This window comes from Oncorhynchus clarkii, chromosome 20 (genome assembly GCF_045791955.1).
Source record: "Oncorhynchus clarkii lewisi isolate Uvic-CL-2024 chromosome 20, UVic_Ocla_1.0, whole genome shotgun sequence".
NCBI classification, from domain to species: domain Eukaryota; kingdom Metazoa; phylum Chordata; class Actinopteri; order Salmoniformes; family Salmonidae; genus Oncorhynchus; species Oncorhynchus clarkii.
Window position 1 is genome coordinate 21,803,817 of NC_092166.1, and position 22,357 is coordinate 21,826,173.

The following is a 22,357-nucleotide window of genomic DNA, read 5'->3' on the forward strand; positions in this document are numbered from 1 at the left end:
CTAATGTTCAATTGTTGGGCAACAGCTGCACACTGCTATTCCTCATCATTGACTAAACAATACTGTAGCTCAAGTGTGATTTGCCACACTTAAAGAAGAGAAGCCTCCACAAGTTATTTTACCAGTCCTAAACAAAACTCCTCTTGTCTTCCCACCAGACACTTGTGTGGCGACCTACTCCCCTCAGTCTATGACGGGGTGTGTGAGGAGATGAGTATGGGAGGGAGGGGGAAAGACTAAATAGAAATACAATAAACATAAACTTAAACTCACCAGAATCCCCGGAAACTGCTTTTCCGCCATGCTTCAGTCAGGAGCGCTTTCAAGCAGAGGGACCTCTTTCTCTTCCGTGAGGATGTAGTCTATGTCCGTGCTGCTGCTAGTCTTCTTCTGGACACCAGTATGTTTCAGTAACAGCGGCTCGCGTGCGACGTCGCCCCGTTGCCCCGTTGCTCTCTCGATTCCCTTGTCTCCGACCGTAGCTGAAGTGGCGTCTCTCCTTTGTATTAATTCTCCACTAACCCAGGAACTTTTCTTTCCTGTGAAAGGGACATGTGACAAGGAGGGGGGTGGAGGCAACACTTTTAGTTTCTTTCCCAATTTCAAACATACATTTCATCACTGGGAAAAAACTCCCTCCCTTTCTAATGGTTGAAGACACTTGTCTTTAGCTGACCAAAGGCACCAGTGGTGAGGATGCTGATATATGCCACAGATTGGAGAGAAACTAGATTGAAATTTTCCTGAAAACTAATCGCTGAAACAATGTGCTAGTGTATAAACAGATTAGTCGACTGTTAGAGAAAAAGCTCAGACTTGTCATTGACTGCACATTGCACAACAAGTGCAGAGAGCAGTAATCGAAATGAACCCAAGAATATGGGAAGCTAACAGTGTTTAATTACTTCCCAGTATAAATTGAATTGAAATTTGATGTCTGCATTGTTCTCTTTTATTCAATTATGTGACAATGGTAAAATTGTTCAAGTCAAATACTTTACATTTGGAGCACATAGAAATCAATTACTCTCTGTATCAGGGGAAGATGCTGTTTTTATCCTATAAGCTAATTAATTCCATGGGAAAATTCATTAACATTCACTAAAGCTAAAATTCACCATATTTAAATTGAATTACACAACAATAATTAATATCATACATACAAGTGCCTTCAGAAAGTATTCATACACTTTGATTTAATCCACATTTCGTTGTGTTACAACCTGAATTCAAAATCGATTAAATATATTTTCTCTACACACAATACCCCATAATGACATGGTGAAAACATATTACATAATTTAATTGATAAGTCAATACCTTGTAGAAGCACCTTTGGTGGCGATTACAGCTGAGTCTTTTGGGGTAAGTCTCTAAGAGCTTCCAACACCTGGATTGTACAATATTATTCTTCATAAAATCCTATTTAAAATATTTTTTAAATTATTTATTTTAAAAAATTAGAATCTTTTTTAAATTCTTCAAGCTCTGTCAAGTTGATTGTTTATCATTGCTACACAGCCATTTTGAAGTCTGACAATAGATTTTCAAGTCGATTTAAGTCAAAATTGTAACTTGGCCACTCATGAACATTCAATATTGTCTTGGTAAGCAACTCTGATTTAGGTTATTGTCCTGCTCAAAGGTGAATGTGTGTCTGTTGGAAAGCAGGATTTTAGTTATTCCATTGATTTTTATCCTAAACAACTCGCTAGTCCTTGCCAATGACAAGCATACCCATAATGATGATGCAGCAACCACCATGCTTGAAAATATGAAAAGTGGTACTCAGTCATGTGTTGGATTTGCCCCAAACATAACACTTTGTATACTTAAGTGCCTTGTTGCAAACAGGATGCATGTTTTGTAATATGTTTTATTCTGTACAGGCTTCCTTCTTTTTATTCTGTCATTAAGGTTAGTATTGTGGAAGAACTACAATGTTGTTGATCCATCTTCAGTTCTCATATCACAACCATTAAATTCTGTAATTATTTTAAAATCACCACTGGCCTCAAGGTGAAATACATGAGCAGTTTCCTCCTCTCTGGCAACTGAGTCAAGAAGGATGCCTGTATCTTTTTAGTGACTGTGTGTATTGATACACCATCCACGGCCTAATTCATAACTTATTATGCAATTTGTGAAGCACATTTTTCTCCTGAACCTATTGAGGCTTGCCGTAACAAAGTGGTTGAATACTTATTGACTCAAAACATTTCCACTTTCAATTTTGTATTAATTTCCAAAAATGTTGACAAACAAAATTGTTAATACATTTTAAATTCAGGCTGTAACAAAACTAAATATGGAGAAAAAAATGGGGTGTGGATATTAGGACTGTTGCAGTGTTACCGCCACACTGGCAGTCATGAGTCATGACCGCAGTAAAATTTCACTTGACAGAGTCACAGTAATCTCCTCTTAATACACTGGACATGAGTTGGTTGTACCCAACTTGCTAACAATCATCAGGTGCTAATGGCCTGGTACTCAGGGCTCTATTGTCCCTCTAACCACTCTGACATTAAGGCAAATACAATAGAAAATCACATCAAACACTTATCGTCAAAACAGTAGGCCTATCATACTTTTAAAACTCACCTCACTGTGATTGGTCAATTTGAAGAAAAAAGTTCTAAAACAAGTTGAAACTGAGTGGAAAACATGTTCATTGTGGTTGTTGTTCCAAAGCCTAACACAATGAAATGGACAATGCTTTCTAAGGTGATGCTTTCTAAGGTGATGTGACAATTGACTCAACGTCAACAAAACTAAGGAGATGATTGTGGACTTCAGGAAACAGCAGAGGGAACACCCCCCTATCCACATCGATGGAACAGTAGTGGAGAGGGTAGCAAGTTTTAAGTTCCTCGGCATACACATCACAGACAAACTGAATTGGTCCACTCACACAGACAGCATCGTGAAGAAGGCGCAGCAGCGCCTCTTCAACCTCAGGAGGCTGAAGAAATTCGGCTTGTCACCAAAAGCACTCACAAACTTCTACAGATGCACAATCGAGAGCATCCTGGCGGGCTGTATCACCGCCTGGTATGGCAACTGCACCGCCCTCAACCGTAAGGCTCTCCAGAGGGTAGTGAGGTCTGCACAACGCATCACCGGGGGCAAACTACCTGCCCTCCAGGACACCTACACCACCCGATGTCACAGGAAGGCCATAAAGATCATCAAGGACATCAACCACCCGAGCCACTGCCTGTTCACCCCGCTATCATCCAGAAGGCGAGGTCAGTACAGGTGCATCAAAGCTGGGACCGAGAGACTGAAAAACAGCTTCTATCTCAAGGCCATCAGACTGTTAAACAGCCACCACTAACACTGAGTGGCTGCTGCCAACACACTGACACTGACTCAACTCCAGCCACTTTAATAATGGGAATTGATGGGAAATGATGTAAATATATCACTAGCCACTTTAAACAATGCTACCTTATATAAATGTTACTTACCCTACATTATTCATCTCATATGCATACGTATATACTGTACTCTATATCATCGACGGTATCCTTATGTAATACATGTATCACTAGCCACTTTATACTATACTATGCCACTTTGTTTACATACTCATCTCATTTGTACATACTGTACCCGATACCATCTACTGTATCTTGCCTATGCTGCTCTGTACCATCACTCATTCATATATCCTTATGTACATATTCTTTATCCCCTTACACTGTGTACAAGACAGTAGTTTTGGAATTGTTAGTTAGATTACTTGTTATTACTGCATTGTCGGAACTAGAAGCACAAGCATTTCGCTACACTCGCATTAACATCTGCTAACCATGTGTATGTGACAAATAAAATTTGATTTGATTTGATTTGATTTGAAGTCAAAACACCCATATGCATATTAGAGTTTAAGCATGCTGTTGCGGTGACCGTATAACCGCCACACCGGCGGTCACGAGTCATGAAGGCAGTCAAATTCCACATGACCGTTTAGTCACAGTAATTAGACTTCTCCAAGCTCTGATGCTGCTGCTATTTAAATTACCAAACTTGCTAACTGCCTGGTACTCAACACTCTATTGTCCCTCTAATCACTCTGACATCAATACAAATGTGTTTTGAAAATCTAATCAAACACTTCCTGAGAGCCCATGAGCTCATGTTGCGCAACATTTCTATAGGCTATGCAATCGTGGGAGAAAACCGCTAATAAAAAGACGAGGATCCCATCACCTTTCTATAGGCTAGGCCTATGATATTTATTACTCAACATTCCTAATAGTATGCACATTGCTTATATTTACAACAGGAGTATAGCCTGCCTGGCTGGTATGAAAATGAACCACGGAGAAAAGCATCCTCCACTTGCTATGTAAGTGCATAGATGACATGTATTTTTTCCGCTGCCCCTGTTTTGATACAGGTGCATGATAATGCTCCATTCTAAATCAAAACAAATGTCACACATATATTATTTAGTATATGTAAAGACAAGACTAAATGAAGAATAGTCTGATGGGTGACAATATCAGCCTATCACTTGTGAATTATAAATGATCACTTGTGAATTATGCCCAGCATAAGAAACAAAGCCTTTTTTAGCAACTTTTTCGAATCAGTCACACACCCCATGTCAAATCAAATTGTATTTGTCACATGCACCAAATACAACAGGTGTAGTGTCACGTATGTCCCTCTCCGGCCTTTAGGTCACCAGGCTGCTCGTTATGCCGCACACCTGGACTTCATCACATCCTTGATTACCTGCCCTTTATATGTCACTCCCTTTGGTTTCTTCCCCAGTCGTCATTGTTTCTGTTTCTGTGTCATGTTGGTGCGCTGTTCATTTATTTATTAATTAAACGTATTCACTCCCTGAACTTGCTTCCCGACTATCAGCGTACATCGTTGCAGAAGGACGACTCACCAAATGGAAGCATCAGAGGGTGTTTTTTTGTTTTGTTTTGGTGTTGGAGGTGATGTCCGGTCCGCGTGTCCGAACCGGAGCTACCTGGGAGGCCTCAGACGGTTTATCGGGTTCCCCTGCCTCAACGGGCCCGACGGGTTTCAATACCTCAGCGGGATCGACAGGCTCCCATGCCTCAGCGAGTTCGACAAGCTCCCATGCCTCAGCGAGTTCGACAAGCTCCCATGCCTCAGCGGGTTCGACAAGCTCCCATGCCTCAGCGGGTTCGACAAGCTCCCATGCCTCAGCGGGTTCGACAAGCTCCCATGCCTCAGCGGGTTCGACAAGCTCCCATGCCTCAGAGGGTTTGACAAGGTCCCATGCCTCAGCGAGTTCGACAAGTTCCCATGCCTCAGCGAGTTCGACAATCTCCCATGCCTCAGCGAGTTCGACAAGCTCCCATGCCTCAGCGGGTTCGACAAGCTCCCATGCCTCAGCGGGTTCGACAGGCTCCCATGCATTAGCGGGTGAACAGGTTCCCATGCCTCAACCGAGGCAACCGGGGAGGTCTCAGCCGGCTCATCAGGCTCTCACGCTTCAGCCGGTTCGTCAGGTTTCTGCGCCTTAGCAGCCGGTCCGCTCCTGATCCCCGGGGACGTCATCTTGGTCGGCATCCGCGCATCTGGGAGGGGGTATTGTCACAGGTGCTCCCTCTCCGGCCTCTAGGTCACCAGGCTGCTCGTTATGGCGCACACCTGTCACCAGCGTTATGCTCATAATGACACTCACCTGGACTCCATCACCTCCTTCATTACCTGCCCTTTATATGTCACTCCCTTTAGTTTCTTCCCAAGTCATCGTTGTTTCTGTTTGTGTCATGTCGGTGCGCTGTTCACTGACTCTCAGTGTACATCGTTACATGTAGACCTTACAGTGAAATATTTACTTACGAGCCCTTAACCGACAATGCAGTTAAGAAAATACCCCCAAAAATTAAATATACAAAAAAGTTTTAAAAAATATATATAAAAAGTAGGAGATAATAATAACTAATAATTAAAGAGAAGCAGTAAATAACAATAGTGGGGCTATATACTGGGGGTACTGGTACAGAGTCAGTGTGCGGGGGGCACCGGTGTCAAGTTAATTGAGGTTATATGTACATGTAGGTAGAGTTATTCAAGTGACAATGCATAGATAATAACGGAGAGTAGCAGCAGCGTAGAAGGGGGGCAGCCATTTGATTAGCTGTTCAGGAGTCTTATGGCTTGGGGGTAGAAGCTGTTTAGAAGCCTCTTGGACCTTTTGAGGATCTGAGGATCGATGCCAATTATTTTCAGTCTACTGAGGGGGAATAGGTTTTTTTGTGCCCTCTTCACGACTGTCTTGGTGTGCTTGGACCATGGTATTTTGTTGGCGATGTGGAAGCCAAAGAACTTGAAGCTCTCAACCTGCTCCACTACAGCCCAGTCGATGAGAATGGGGGCGTGCTCGATCCTCCTTTTCCTGTAGTCCATGTAGCCTATCCCATAGGCCTATATGTTTGATAAGGTTTGTGTCACAACTAAAGCACATTAATTACAATGGGTGTAGAGCCTAACTGTCATACATAAAGAGTGTGAGTTTCAAGTTTGGGGAAGATAATGTTGACAATAAAAATGAACCTTTATAGTAAAAGCATGACATGCATAATTGCATTTGCGGTCTCTTTTGATAATGGTGTTTTCCGCTAATGGAACATTTGCGCTTATAGACTACTACCATGTGCGCATTGATGCGTTTATAATGTGAAGAAATAACCTAATAGTTTATCAACATTTTAAGCTAAATGTTCTGTTCTGTTGCGTGTGGTTGTATTCATTTGTGATCTATCGTATCCCGCAACAGTCCCAGACTATGTTTGGAATATTTATTTCTCGCACAGAATAGGTGGACTTTGTACTATGGGGGATAGTAGATTGACATAGGCTAGTGGTTTTGCTGTTTTTTAGGTCTACTCATCTTATTGGCTGACGAAAAGTACATTTCAACAGTTCTTCCAATATCTTCAAAATGCACCTCGGAATTGGATAAAGAACGACCCAATCAGGTAACGGAGAGCCATGTGAGTGAGAGATGCTTTGGATTGCGTTTTGGATTACATTGAGAATAGGTGAAAATATGATCACTTGATGAGCAAACAGCGTGTGCAGCCTGAGGCAAGTTTTTTTTAAATCATTTTTCAAATCAATAGCCTATCGTGCAGTCCATATATGATTTCACTTCTAAGTCATTCTAAGGTTTGTATCATTCACAACTAAAATTGACAGAAAACTCTAAATCTAGCATATAGGACCTGTTTCAAATTATCACTTTAACGCTCAACTTTCATGCACTTCATATGTGCACTCGCTACAGAATGGGAAAAATATCCTATCTATTTTATTCAGTTAAGTTCAATTCTATTCTTCTTACTAGAAAATCATATAATATAAAAATAAAGGCATGGGACTTACGCATATCTTATCTCCTAAATTTACAAGCCTACAGATTATGGCATGGCACATAGCCAGAAAACATACAGTAGGACAACTCATATTCTGTCCTTCTGAAATAACTTTTCTTCATAGCATGTTTCTTTAAACCTCCCTAAAATAAATCATGGATTTATTGTGATGGTGTACAGTATATAAAAAATTTTTTTTTTAAATATAGATGCTCCAAAGGTGTGCATCAGTGGCTTGTAAGCATGGAGCCCTGGAATTGCTAAACGTGTTTATGTTAATTAAAGGTCAATTTCCATGAGACCGGCAGGCTTTTGCATGACAACAACCAGCTGACAAAATGTCATGACCGCCACAGCAGAAGTAAATACTTTCTGAAGGCACTGTACATGATAATACAATGTAACTAGGTATGATTACACCATTTTAAAAAAGGCTTCCTTCCAGGAGTCAATTATGGGCATTACAAAACTATAATGCCTATTTATTCGAAGGGGGGAAAAGTACAATGACACAATGCCCTTTGAACCTATTTAGGATGATTTATATCTTTTGACATATTGGTTTCCTGACCCTAGAAGCAGTCTGTGGATAAGGTATAACAGCAATCCATGCTCATCATGCTCAAAACATCTGTAGGAGACTGTTGAGTTTCTCAATACATTTTTGATACTTTCGGATGATTTGGACATGATGCGCAAAAAATGCTAATATCGGTCCCATGACTTGAATGGGATTTGTACCACAAATGCATGTATTTTCTTTTTTTTATACTTTTATTGAACCTTTATTTAACTAGGCAAGTCAGTTAAGAACACATTCTTATTTACAATGACGGCCTACATCGGCGAAACCCGGACGACGCTGGGCCAATTGTGCGCCGCCCTATGGGACTCCCAATCACAGCCGGTTGTGATACAGCCTGGATTAGGGTGTCTTTAGTGGGTGTCTATAGTGACGCCTCTAGCACGGAGATGTAGTGCCTTAGACTGCTGCGCCACTCGGGAGCCCCAACAGTTAGCTTTTGATAAACTTTTGCTTAAAAGTTAGCATGTGGGACCCGTACCAGGGACTGCTTAGACGGTAACAAAATCGATGTGTCATTCTGTAACTTGGGTAAACTCTCTCTTTATCATCTTCAGCATCAATGTGTTGGGAGTCGGTTGACCTGACATCCCATAGTGTGTTAGGATTAATGATGTACACTGAGTGTACAAGACATTAGGAACAAACACCTTCCTAATATTGAGTTGCACCCCCTTTGGCCCTCAGAACAGCCTCAATTCATCAGAGTCCATACTCTACAAGGTGATGAAAGCGTTCCCCAGGGATGCTGGTCCATGTTGACTCCAATGCTTCCCACAGTTGTGTCAAGTTGGCTGGATGTCCTTTGGGTAGTGGACCATTCTTGGTACACACGGGAAACTGTTGAGCATGAAAAAAACAGTAGCGTTACAGTTCTTGACACAAACCGGTGAGCCTGGCACCTACTATCATACCCCGTTCAAAGGCACTTAAATCCTGTCTGGCCCATTCACCCCCTGAATGGCACTCATACACAGTCCAAGTCTCAATTGTCTCAAGACTTAAGAATCCTTCTTTAACCTGTCTCCTCCCCTTCATCTACACTGATTGAAGTGAATCTAACAAGTGACATCAATAAGGGATCATAGATTTCACCTGGATTCACCTGGTCACTAAAGGGCAGGTGTTCTTCATTGTTGTGAACACTCAGTGTGTAGCTCCCATTCCAATGTAACACACAGAATAATCAAACATGCCAGAGGGTTAAATAGTTAAGTTGATGCAACAAGTAAAATAAAACTAGGTTAAAAGCCAAGTCTTACCGTCACAGAAGGAGCAATTCCCCTCAAAGATAGAACAGGCTTTGGGTTTTACTAGACAGTGTTGGCTTTCAAAGGAGCTACTAGATAAGATGGCCTCAGCAATGAAGAACTAACTAGTCTGCAGAGTGGACCAACACCCCATCCCATGCACTCCACTCAGTCAGTTCTGTTCATTTCCCTCAGGTCTGCTCTAGTAGTATGTATAGCACATATGCGTGTTGCTCCACCCCTGGGAGTAGTGAAAATGAGTTATTGGTGGAAAATTACAGGTCTCTTCTCCTTCCCTTTTTTGTGTTCTCAATTTCAATACCCATTTCCTAGAATGAGTATGTCCAAATAATGTATTAATTTATTTGTGTAGTCTATACGACTGTGGAGAAAGGTGGGCCCTTGAATGTTTTGGTACACCTACTGGAGAGCTCTTCTTTGTCTACACCTATTCAGCATCGTTCACACCAATGTTTCCTCAGAAGAAATTCGGCCCTGACTAATTTTCAGATCTGCTGAGCGCAAACTTGAACGTTGTGAAAATTCTGTGCAACTTCCAGTGTGTGTTTAATGTGAACTCTGAGGCTGTACCCGCTTTAAGTTACTAGAGTGGCTTACTATCAAAAACAACAGTGAAATGGATCCCGTACATTTTTTACAAATAGCTGTTGTGCCATTCAGCCTACAGTAGCAGCTAATGTGTGGTGTTCAATTTAGGCCTACATTCCATGAGACTTTTGAAAAAATCTGTTTCCACTTGTTCTTCAGACAAGGAGGTGATTGAAAATGTTGTGTTGTTTGATGCAAGAAACCACTTTACAAAATAAAATGCATTATTATTCCCATACCATTATTACAGAGAATCAGACAAATTATGCTAATGTCTGTCTATTGGCTACTTAGCGTATTCAATCCTGTCTCAAAATAAAACATTGCCCCTTTAAGACCCGACTCACTTTTCACAGATGTCTAGAAATGTACACGTTTTGTGTTCTTGTAAGAAGCAATTACTCCCCCATTGCTGACTTCAAATGATCTATAACTGGGCTAATAACTCACTAACTAGCAAAGGATATTAACAAATGTAGCTCTGGCTTTGATACAGTAGTGGTGCATGGATAAAAATCACTGGGGAAGCCATATTACAACCTATGTGTTGTGTTAATTGCAGTGTTTGCTCTTTAACCTGTTAGTTCATATGCCTTGTGACTGTGATATACAGTGCCTTCAGAAAGTATTCAGACACTTCTAAAATTGATTTTTTTTTCCATCCTTAGCAATCTACACACAATACCCCAAATGACAAAGACAAAACAGGTAAAGAATGTATGCACATTTTGTACAAATAATAAACAAAAATATATTTATACATAAGAATTTAGACCCTGTGCTATGAGACTCAAAATTTTGCTAAGGTGCATCCTGTTTCCATTGATCATCCTTGAGATGATTGGGGTCCATCTGTGGTAAATTCAATTGATTGGACATGATTTGGAAAGGATTTGAAAAAAAAAAACAAGTCATGAGGTCGAAGGAATTGTCCATAGAGTCACAAAACAGGATTGTGTCAAGACACAGATCTGGGGAAGGGTACCAAAGTATTTCTGCAGCATTGAAGGTCCCCAAGAACACATCATTCTTAAGTGGAAGAAGTTTAGAACCACCAAGACTCTTCCTAGAGCTGGCCACCCGGCCAAACTGAGCAATCAGGGGAGAAGATCCTGTTCAGGGAGGTGACCAAGAACCTGATGGTCACTTTGATAGAGCTCCAGAGTTCCTCTGTGGAGCCCGGACATGAACCCTGAAAATAGCTGGGCAGCAAGGCACCCCATCTAAAATGACAGAGCTTGAGAGGATCTCCAGAGATGAATGGGAGAAATTCCCCAAATACAGGTGTGCCAAGCTAGTAGCGTCATACCCAAGAAGACTCAATGCTGTAATAGTGCCAAATGTGCTTCAACAAAGTACTGAGTAAAGGGTCTGAATACTTATGTAAATGTAATATTTCATGTTTTTTTTACTTTACAAATTAGCAAACATTTCTAAAATACTGTTTTTGCTTTGTCATTATGGGGTATCGTGTGACGATAATTTTCGATAAATCGACGATAAATTTCACATGCTGTTGTGCAAATGGAATACACAACAGGTGGAAATTATAGGCAATTAGCAATACACCCCCAATAAAGGAGTGGTTCTGTAGGTGGTGACCACAGACCACTTCTCAGTTCCTATGCTTCCTGGCTGATGTTTTGGTCACTTTTGAATGCTGGCGGTGCTTTCACTCTAGTGGTAGCATGAGACGAAGTCTACAACCCACACAAGTGGCTCAGGTAGTGCAGCTCATCCAGGATGGCACATCAATGCGAGTAGTGGCAAGAAGGTTTGCTGTGTCTGTCAACGTAGTGTCCAGAGCATGGAGGCGCTACCAGGAGACAGGCCAGTACATCAGGAGACGTGGAGGAGGCCGTAGGAGGGCAACAACCCAGCAGCAGGACCGCTACCTCCGCCTTTGTGCAAGGAGGAGCACTGCCAGAGCCCTGCAAAATGACCTCCAGCAGGCCACAAATGTGCATGTGTCTGCTCAAACGGTCAGAAACAGACTCCATGAGGGTGGTATGGGGACCCGACGTCCACAGGTGGGGGTTGTGCTTACAACCCAACACCGTGCAGGACGTTTGGCATTTGCCAGAGAACACCAAGATTGGCAAACTCTTCACAGATGAAAGCAGGTTCACACTGAGCACATGTGACAGACGTGACAGAGTCTGGAGACGCCGTGGAGAACGTTCTGCTGCCTGCAACATCCTCCAGCATGACCGGTTTGGCGGTGGGTCAGTCATGGTGTGGGGTGGCATTTCTTTGGGGGGCCGCACAGCCCTCCATGTGCTCGCCAGAGGTAGCCTGACTGCCATTAGGTACCGAGATGAGATCCTCAGACCCCTTGTGAGACCATATGATGGTGCGGTTGGCCCTGGGTTCCTCCTAATGCAAGACAATGCTAGACCTCATGTGGCTGGAGTGTGTCAGCAGTTCCTGCAAGAGGAAGGCATTGATGCTATGGACTGGCCCGCCCGTTCCCCAGACCTGAATCCAATTGAGCACATCTGGGACATCATGTCTCGCTCCATCCACCAACGCCACGTTGCACCACAGACTGTCCAGGAGTTGGCGGATGCTTTAGTCCAGGTCTGGGAGGAGATCCCTCAGGAGACCATCCGCCACCTCATCAGGAGCATGCCCAGGCGTTGTAGGGAGGTCATACAGGCACGTGGAGGCCACACACACTATTGAGCCTCATTTCGACTTGTTTTAAGGACATTACATCAAAGTTGGATCAGCCTGTAGTGTGGTTTTACACTTTAATTTTGAGTGTGACTCCAAATCCAGACCTCCATGGGTTGATAAATTTGATTTCCATTGATCATTTTTGTGTGATTTTGTTGTCAGCACATTCAACTATGTAAAGAAAAAAGTATTTAATAAGAATATTTCATTCATTCAGATCTAGGATGTGTTATTTTAGTGTTCCCTTTATTTTTTTGAGCAGTGTAGTTACTTGCATATTTGCATAGTAGCAATACTAAAAATAGAAAGTGTACAGATACAACTATTTGATCGTTATTAGATGATGCTTACTCAGGCACACGTCTAAATTGATGGGTCATGTGAAATAAATGCTATAACCACACCCCAGCCACATATATTGGATGGGTCACTATTGTCTAGACAAGTTCATGAAATACAATAGATGGCTGTAATCACCCCGAGACACACCTGGCTCATCAAAGGCCTGGGCGGTATACGGTATTTTATGATATACCGGTATTCCTTGCTGAGTGGCCTGTGTCACAGCTTCCGGTCGATGTGTCACAGCTTCCGGTCACAACTTGCAGACTTGTATAGGCGCTGTTGTGCGTTTTGTTGCTAACCTTACTTTGCTACCTGACAACTTGATGTTTTTTACTTTTTAATTATGTTTATATTTTTAGTTTTTCCCTCGCTCTACTTTTTTTCATTCAACTTTTTCACTCCGGACGCTTTACCTGGACGTGGTTTGTCAGGACCTCCACCAGCCGAAGCTAAATAGTAACATTAACATGATGCCTTCTAATTGCAGTCACTGTCCTCATAATATACAGGATAATGATCGCCTTACGGCGAGGATAGCTGTGCTGCAAGTTCAGCTTCAGACGCAATCGTTAGGCAAGGGTAATTTCAGTGTAGGAAAGGATGAAACAGCGTCTGTATCACCAGTAAGTACAGATAGTAGTATAAATCACTGCACACTCCCCGCAGCCAGACAACTTTCTCATGGCTTCTGGAGGGAAATGCTGTAGGAATGCTCAACCGGTGTCGCTCATTCAGCCGACAGAAACTTTCAACCGGTTTTCCCCATTAAGCAGCGAGTCGGAGTCAGAGGCCGAGCCTTCTCTGGTCTCTACTCCTCCCGTTACGGGGTCTGAGACGCCGAAGCCTGCCACCATTAGCTCTGACAAATTGAAAACCCAAGTCATTGGCGACTCAATTACCCGCAGTATTAGACTTAAAAAACGAATCATCCAGCGATCACACTGTTTACCAGGGGGCAGGGCTACCGACGTTAAGGATAATCTGAAGATGGTGCTGGCTAAAGCTAAAACTGCCGAGTGTAGAGAGTATAGGGATGTTGTTATCCACGTCGGCACCAACGATGTTAGGATGAAACAGTCAGAGGTCACCAAGCGTAACATAGCTTCAGTGTGTAAATCAGCTAGAAAGATGTGTCGGCATTGAGTAATTGTCTCTGGCCCCCTCCCTGTGATGAGCTCTACAGTAGAGTCTCACAACTCAATCGCTGGTTGAAAACTGTTTTCTGCCCCTCCCAAAAGATAGAATTTGTAGATAATTGGCCCTCTTTCTGGGACTCACCCACAAACAGGACAAAGCCTGGCCTATTGAGGAGTGACGGACTCCATCCTAGCTGGAGGGGTGCTCTCATCTTACCTACAAACATAGACAGGGCTTTAACTCCCCCTGTTAGCCAGCCTGACAGCTTAGTGGAGTCTGCCATCATCACAGTCAGTGTAGTCAGCTCAGCTATTCCCATTGAGACTGTGTCTGTGCCTCGACTTAGGTTGGGCAAAACTAAACAAGGCGGTGCTCGCCTTAGCAATATTACTGGAATAAAGACCTCCTCCATTCCTGTCATTATTGAAAGAGATTGTGATACCTCACATCTCAAAACAGGGCTACTTAATGTTAGATCCCTCACTTCCAAGGCAGTTATGGTTAATGAACTAATCACTGATCATAATCTTGATTTGATTGGTCTGACTGAAACATGGTTTAAGCCGGATTAATTTACTGTGTTAAATGAGGCCTCACGTCCTGGTTACACTAGTGACCATATCCCCCGCGCATCCCGCAAAGGCGGAGGTGTTGCTAACATTTATGATAGCAAATTTCAATTGACCAAAAAAAACAGTTTTCGTCTTTTGAGCTTCTATTCATGAAATCTATGCAAACTACTCAATCACTTTTTATAGCTACTGTTTACAGGCCTCCTGGGCCATATACAGCGTTCCTCACGGAGTTCCCTGAATTCCTATCGGACCTTGTAGTCATGGCAGATAATATTCACATTTTTGGTGACTTTAATATTCACATGTACAAGTCCACAGACCCACTCTGTCACGACTTCTGCCGAAGTCGTTGCCTCTCCTTGTTCGGGCGGTGCTCGGCGGTCGACGTCACCGGTCTTCTAGCCATCATTGATCCATTTTTCATTTTCCATTGATTTTGTCTTGTCTTCCTACACACCTGGTTTCAATCCCATTCATTACATGTTGTGTATTTAACCCTCTGTTTCCCCTCATGTCTTTGTCAGAGATTGTTTTATGTCAGTGTTTATGTTTGTATAGGTGCGCGACGGGTCCTCGTACCCATGTTTATTATGTATGTACATTTAGTGTTTGGAGCATGTTTAGTGGACATATATTAAAAAGACTCCATTACACTCGTTTTACTCTCCTGCGTCTGACTTCCCTGCCACCTATACACACGACTCTGACACACTCCAAAAGGCTTTCGGAGCCATCATCGACCCAGTGGGTTTTGTCCAACATGTCTCCGGACCTACTCACTGCCAGTCATACTCTGGACCTAGTTTTGTCCCTTGGAATAAATGTTGTGGATCTTAATGTTTTTCCTCATAATCCTGGACTATCGGGTCCCATTTTATTATGTTTGCAATCGCAACAAATAATCTGCTCAGACCCAAACCAAGGATCATCAAAAGTCATTGCTATAAATTCTCGGACAACCCAAAGATTCCTAGATGCCCTTCCAGACTCCCTCCGCCTACCCAAGGGCGTCAAAGTACAAAAATCAGTTAACTCAGTTAACCTAACTGAGGAACTCAATTTAACCTTGCACAATACCCTAGATGCAGTCGCACCCCTAAAAACAAAAAAACATTTGTCATAAGAAATACCCGAGCTCTGTAGCAAGCTTCAAGAAAATTGGAACGTAAAAGGCGCCACATCAAACTGGAAGTCTTCCGACTAGCTTGGAAAGACAGTACCGTGCAGTATCAAAGAGCCCTCACTGCTGCTCGATCATCCTATTTTTCCAACTTAATTGAGGAAAATAAGAACAATCCGAAATTCCTTTTTGATACTGTCGCAAAGCTAACTAAAAAGCAGCATTCCCCAAGAGAGGATGGCTTTCACTTCAGCAGGGATAAATTCATGAACTTCTTTGAGGAAAAGATCATGATCATTAGAAAGCAAATTACGGACTCCTCTTTAAATCTGCGTATTCCTCCAAAGCTCAGTTGTCCTGAGTCTGCACAACTCTGCATGGACCTAGAATCAAGGGAGACACTCAAGTGTTTTAGTACTATATCTCTTGACACAAAATAATCATGGACTCTAAACCTTCAAGCTGCGTACTGGACCCTATTCCGACTAAACTACTGAAAGAGCTGCTTCCTGTGCTTGGCCCTCCTATGTTGAACATAGTAAACGGCTCTCTATCCACCAGATGTGTACCAAACTCACTAAAAGTGGCAGTAATAAAGCCTCTCTTGAAAAAGCCAAACCTTGACCCAGAAAATATAAAGGACTATCGGCCTATATCGAATCTTCCATTCCTCTCAAAAAATGTTGAAAAACCTGCTGCGCAGCAACTCACTGCCTTCCTGAAAACAAACAATGTATGCGAAATACTTCAGTCTGGTTTTAGACCCCATCATAGCACTGAGACTGCACTTGTGAAGGTGGTAAATTACCTTTTAATGGCGTTCGACCGAGGCTCTGCATCTGTCCTCGTGCTCCTAGACCTGAGTGCTGCTTTTGATACCATCGATCACCACATTCTTTTGGAGAGATTGGAAACCCAAATTGGTCTACACGGACAAGTTCTGGCCTGGTTCAGATCTTATCTGTCGGAAAGATATCAGTTTGTCTCTGTGGATGGTTTGTCCTCTGACAAATCAACTGTAAATTTCGGTGTTCCTCAAGGTTCCGTTTTAGGACCACTTTAGTTTTCACTGTATATTTTACCTCTTGGTGATGTCATTCGGAAACATAATGTTAATTTTCACTGCTATGCGGATGACACACAGCTGTAAATTTCGATGAAACATAGTGAAGCCCCAAAATTGCCCTTGCTGGAAGCCTGTGTTTCAACATAAGGAAGTGGATGGCTGCAAATGTTCTATTTTTAAACTCGGAAAAAACAGAGAAGCTTGTTCTAGGTCCCAAGAAACAAAGAGATCTTCTGTTGAATCTGACAATGAATCTTGATGGTTGTACAGTCGTCTCAAATTAAACTGTGAAGGACCTCGGCGTTACTCTGGACCCCGATCTCTCTTTTGACGAACATATCAACACTGTTTCAAGGACAGCTTTTTTCCATCTACGTAAAATTGCAAAAATCAGGAACTTTCTGTCCAAAAATGATGCAGAAAAATGTATCTATGCTTTTGTTACTTCTAGGTTAGACTACTGCAATGCTCTACTTTCCGGCCACCCGGATAAAGCACTAAATAAACTTCAGTTAGTGCTAAACACGGCTGCTAGAATCTTGAATAGAACCAAGGCTTCCTGTCAAGCAAGGGCTGATTTCAAGGTTTTACTGCTAACCTACAAAACATTACTTGGGCTTGCTCCTACCTATCTTTCCGATTTGGTCCTGCTGTACATACCTACATGTACGGTACGGTCACAAGACGCAGGCCTCCTTACTGTCCCTTGAATTCCTAAACAAATAGCTGGATGCAGGGCTTTCTCATATAGAGCTCCATTTTTATGGAATGGTCTGCCTACCCATGTGAGAGACGCAGACTCGATATCAACCTTTAAGTCTTAATTGAAGACTAATCTAGATCCTATGATTGAGTGTAGTCTGGCCCAGGAGTGTAAAGCTGAATGGAAAGGCACTGGAGAAACGAACCGCCCTTGCTGTCTCTGCCTGGCCGGTTCCCCTCTCTCCACTGGGATTCCCTGCCTCTATTTTCTGTACTCTCTCTCTCTCTCTCTCTCTCTCTCTTGTTTATCTTTAACATACAATCTGTAGAAATGATTAGAATAGAAAGGTTCAGAACTTTTGTGAAACATCTCAGAACAGTGGAAAAATATATGGCAGCTAGAAATCAAAACTGGATGGTCTTCAGAGATAGATGGGAGTGGTTGAGGGTAGCTGAAGGCTGGGACTAAAAACAAACAAAATATAACGAATGCAAAATATACTGTATCCGTAAAATGTATATAGTATGTATAAACTGGAAGTAGAAGCTTAAGTATTGTTGTTAATTACTCCAATTAGCAGAGGGGTGGTAGGGTTAGGGGCAAATAATAAAGATAGAACAAAAATATATGGGGGATTGGAAATGATGCAGACAATTACATTGATAGAAGCCACAATCTGCAATATTATAGCTGATCTGCTCCTTAAAAAAATAATAATAACATTCAAAAAATTAAAATAGCTTGATGACGAGTTAGTTATTTGAATCAGCTATATTTCAGTCAGCTTGAATCACATGCAGCAAATTTTGTGCATTAACATTGATGAAGGAGTGAACAGCACACAACTTACACTACAGGAACAACTTGTTGGTCAATTTCCTGATATGCCGGCTCAAAACAAAGGAGAGAATGTTGAATGAATGAACGTGTGCCACATTTGGTGCTTTTATCACAAACTGAATGTTTATTACGCTTAGGCACCCAACTATTGAGGAATAGCCGTTCGAGGGGTGGTGCTGTTAACTCTATTCAATCATGTTAAAGCATTCAAAGTCCTGTAGACAGTTTGGATGCCCTCATGTGTTCTCAGTCAAGATAGATATGCTACCCAGTTATTGTTGATCAAATGGATCTAAAAGTGGTGTTACATATTATCCAGATATGTTCTTCGAATTGAGGCCCAATCACTTCAGGCCCAATCACACTACAATAATATATTCTAACGACAATGAGATCATTATTGGCTTTGGCAGGGATTGCTGCATGCTGCCATAACATCAAACAGATTAATTCATACAATGGCTTTCTCCAGTCGACAGGTCCTAAAACTCACTTGGCCCTTGTCCTTTAGCCTCTTTGTGGTCAATTTTAAGTGGTGTTAGTTGTACTCCAATTCCACTACTCCTTACCTAAGGGAGGAGGATAATGGGCCTAGGAATTGCCAGGGACCTCACAATATGATAATATCACAATACTTAGGTGTCAATGCGATATGTATTGCGATTATCACGATTCTGTATGTATTGCGATTATCACGATTCTGTATGTATTGCGATTATCACGATTCTGTATGTATTGCGATTCGACAATGTGATTTTACTGCGATTGGATGTTCCACACATATTACTCATTATATGTCTGAGAGAGACGACAGAGAGCATGAGAACATTTGTTTTAAAGCAGGTACAGCCGACTACCGCTAGCTAACGCTATCTATAATTTAAAAATAATAAAAATAATCAATACTTAATATTGCAATATGTAACTGTATAGATATTCCCTCATCACTACAGGACAAGCAGTAATAACAATCTGCTATGGTAAGATTGGCCTCCTCCTACTGTCTCTGTTGCTACATGACACTACACCTCCTCACATGCCCTCCACCCTATAGATAGCACTGGGGGCTCACACTACAGTTCCTCACTGCTGCTTGTTGGGCTAGGCCCATGGCACTTTCTGCTTAGTCTCGAAAACCCGATCCTAGGCAACACAGTGATTAGGGTCTGGTTTCAATGATGGACTCTTTTGGCATAGAGGAACTACATCACTGCGTACAATGATAAGGGGGAGGGGGGGGATCAGGGCTCTCCCAACAAATACCAAGGCAGCCATCCAGCCGGTCACAATTCAAAAACAAAGTTTGTGCGCAAAACCTTTGCAGTGGTTTTAGTTAAGGTAGTTGATGCCAACTACCCACTTGCAAACAGCACTCATTAAAAATAACTTCTGTGATCTCCATCTTGCTAGCTACGATTCTACATTTTATTCCATAAAGTAGCGACGTAGGAAGTGACGTAGGTTCTCTATGCCAAAAGAGTCCATCATTGAAACCAGACCATAGTCACTGTGTTGCCTAGGATTGCGTTTTTACCCCTCCTGAGGGAGTTTACTAAAACCAAATTGAACCAGCTAAGTGTGAAATTGGGAAAGACACATTCTAGAAACAATTTCTTGAAGTTATTAGCATAGTATTTACTGGCATTAGGCCAGTAAATACTATGTTTACGGAGCACCACACACCCCACTACTACATCAGGCACAGCCAGATACGGGCTAGGCCTAGTGTCAGCCTCGTGGCTTAGTGGAGTTGCACAAAGCATTGAATTTCACTATTCTGGGGTTTCCGGTTTCTGCTAAGGATGTTTGGCTGCAAAGCATATTCTCTTTGGATTGTTTCCTTTGCAATGGGTGAAAACAAAATACAAGCTCATTTCAGTCCAACTAACAATAAGGCAATCTCAAAATAGACACACTAAATATTGGCTAAGAGGGTAAAACAGGAGCAAGAGCCATAACTTTGATGAGGACGAGTGGAAATGTGCAGAATCAATCTGAATCTACTGTATGACAGAGTTTATTCAAGTAAACAGAAGCTTGAGGTAACCTATGAATAACCCCAACTGAGACTGACAGACACAGGTTGGTACATGCTCGAACTGTACATTGGCATTGACTTACAGCATGACCAAGAAGCATCCAAACTCATGGAACAATGTAAAGGTATCTGTTCAGCTGAGAAATTAATGTAGCCTTTATAGATATATATATATATGTTTTTTTTGTGGTATAAGAGGTACAACAAACATTTAGATGTTACTCAACAAAGAATAATGGGTTACATAAACAAGATGGAAATGTCAGATTCAGCCCATGCGGGTAGGGGTGGTTTAATTAGCTATTGTGGAATGAACAGTGATGACATACAAAGATCTCTTTGTGAACTCCTTCTACGCCAGACATTCTAGCCAAATGCTGCTGAGAATGCTGTGAATGCGGAATCTTTTTTCAAGGCCATAATCTCTGCTACCATCTACGGGCCCTCCATGCACTGAACACCCCACACGTGCACAGAAGCACACACACAAGCACACACACACACAGAAGCACGTGCACACGTGCGCTAGGCCAGTCCTGGTTAATCTTTTCACTGGATTAGTGGAATAAGGCCGTGGCCCAGTAATGGGCACTGACTGTATTGTTGATATATCACTGGGAACTGTGTCTGTGAGTGGTAGGTGCAGATTTTTACAACCCACATCAGGAGGATCAAACTTAAGTCAGAACTGCCTTCTGTGGTTACTGCTGGGGGTTGTTCTTAAGAGCTAGGGTAATGTAGTGGCTTGATGTCAGACTGGAACCTAGAAAATATTGACCTCAATACTGACAAATCACTTATGCTGAGTTTAGACGAGGGGTGCAAAAAACATCATACCAGTCGTTATAGCAGGACAAGAAAGCAAGAAAGAGGGTGACAGGAAGCAAGGCAGCACGACAGTATGCGTTGCTATGGTGATTTCAGTAAACAAACAAATATTTGAATTCTGGAGGAAAGTTCCGTCTACCGTGGTGCCTGACAGTATTCACCGCCAGCCTCAACGGCATTTACCGTCGTGCTCTGATTGAAAACAATGACATCCGGTTTGCCGTGTACCTCGTACCATCTAAAAGCATTAGAGATCGGAACACAATTAAACTGATGGTGGCTGACGTGGTGGCTGACGGCAAGCAGTACCAGAACGCCAAGTCAAGGTCCAAAAGACTTCTAAACAGCTTCTACCCCCAAGCCCCAAGACTCCTAAACAGCTAATCAAATGGCTACCCAGACTATTTGCATTGCCCCCCCCTTCTATGCTGCTGCTACTCTCTGTTTATTATCTATGCATAGTCACTTTAACTCTACCTACATGTACATATTACCTCAATTACCTCGACTAACTGGTGTACCCGCACATTGACTCTGTATCAGTACCCCCTGTATATAGCCTCACTGTTGTTATTTTACTGCTGCTCTTTAGTTATTTGTAACATTTTTTTTTTCTCTCATTCTTTTAAAAACGTATCTATTTTTTTACTTAACACTTATTTTTCTTAAAATTGCATTGTTGGTTAAGGGCTTGTAAGTAATCATTTCACTGTAAGTGCCTGTTCTATTCGGCGCATGTGACAAATACATTTTGAGCTTCTCCTTCACCCAAATCCAGATAGCAGATGTTCTGAAAGAGCTGCAAAACATGGACCCGTACAAATCAGCTGGGCTAGACAATCTGGACTAGAGGTCGACCGATTATGATTTTTTCCAGCGCCGATACCGTTACCGATTAATCGGGCTATTTTTTGTATTTATTTGTAATAATGACAATTACAACAATACTGAATGAACACTTATTTTAACTTATGATAATATAATAATCAATTTAGCCTCAAATAAATAATGAAACAATGAAACATGTTCAATTTGGTTTAAATAATGCAAAAACAAAGTGTTGGAGAAGAAAGTAAAAGTGCAATATGTGCCATATAAGAAAGCTAACGTTTAAGTTCCTTGCTCAGAACATGAGAACATATGAAAGCTGGTGGTTCCTTTTAACATTAGTCTTCAATATTCCCAGGTAAGAAGTTTTAGGTTGTAGT

General features: G+C 42.0%; 1 protein-coding gene across 3 annotated transcripts in view; it reads right to left on the reverse strand.

Annotated features, from left to right (window-relative positions):
- The window catches only part of LOC139376080 (sodium- and chloride-dependent glycine transporter 1-like), an 87,508-nt gene that overhangs the window by 49,767 nt on the left and 15,384 nt on the right, over positions 1 to 22,357 (reverse strand). For 2 of the 3 annotated variants that reach the window (XM_071118240.1, XM_071118238.1), the window contains exon 2: positions 274 to 539. In XM_071118240.1, the coding sequence (XP_070974341.1) occupies positions 274 to 303 (30 nt within the window). In that variant the 5' untranslated portion in view covers positions 304 to 539. Of the gene's footprint in view, positions 1 to 273; positions 881 to 22,357 lie in introns of those variants that run through there. The other variant, XM_071118241.1, reaches the window with a different exon arrangement.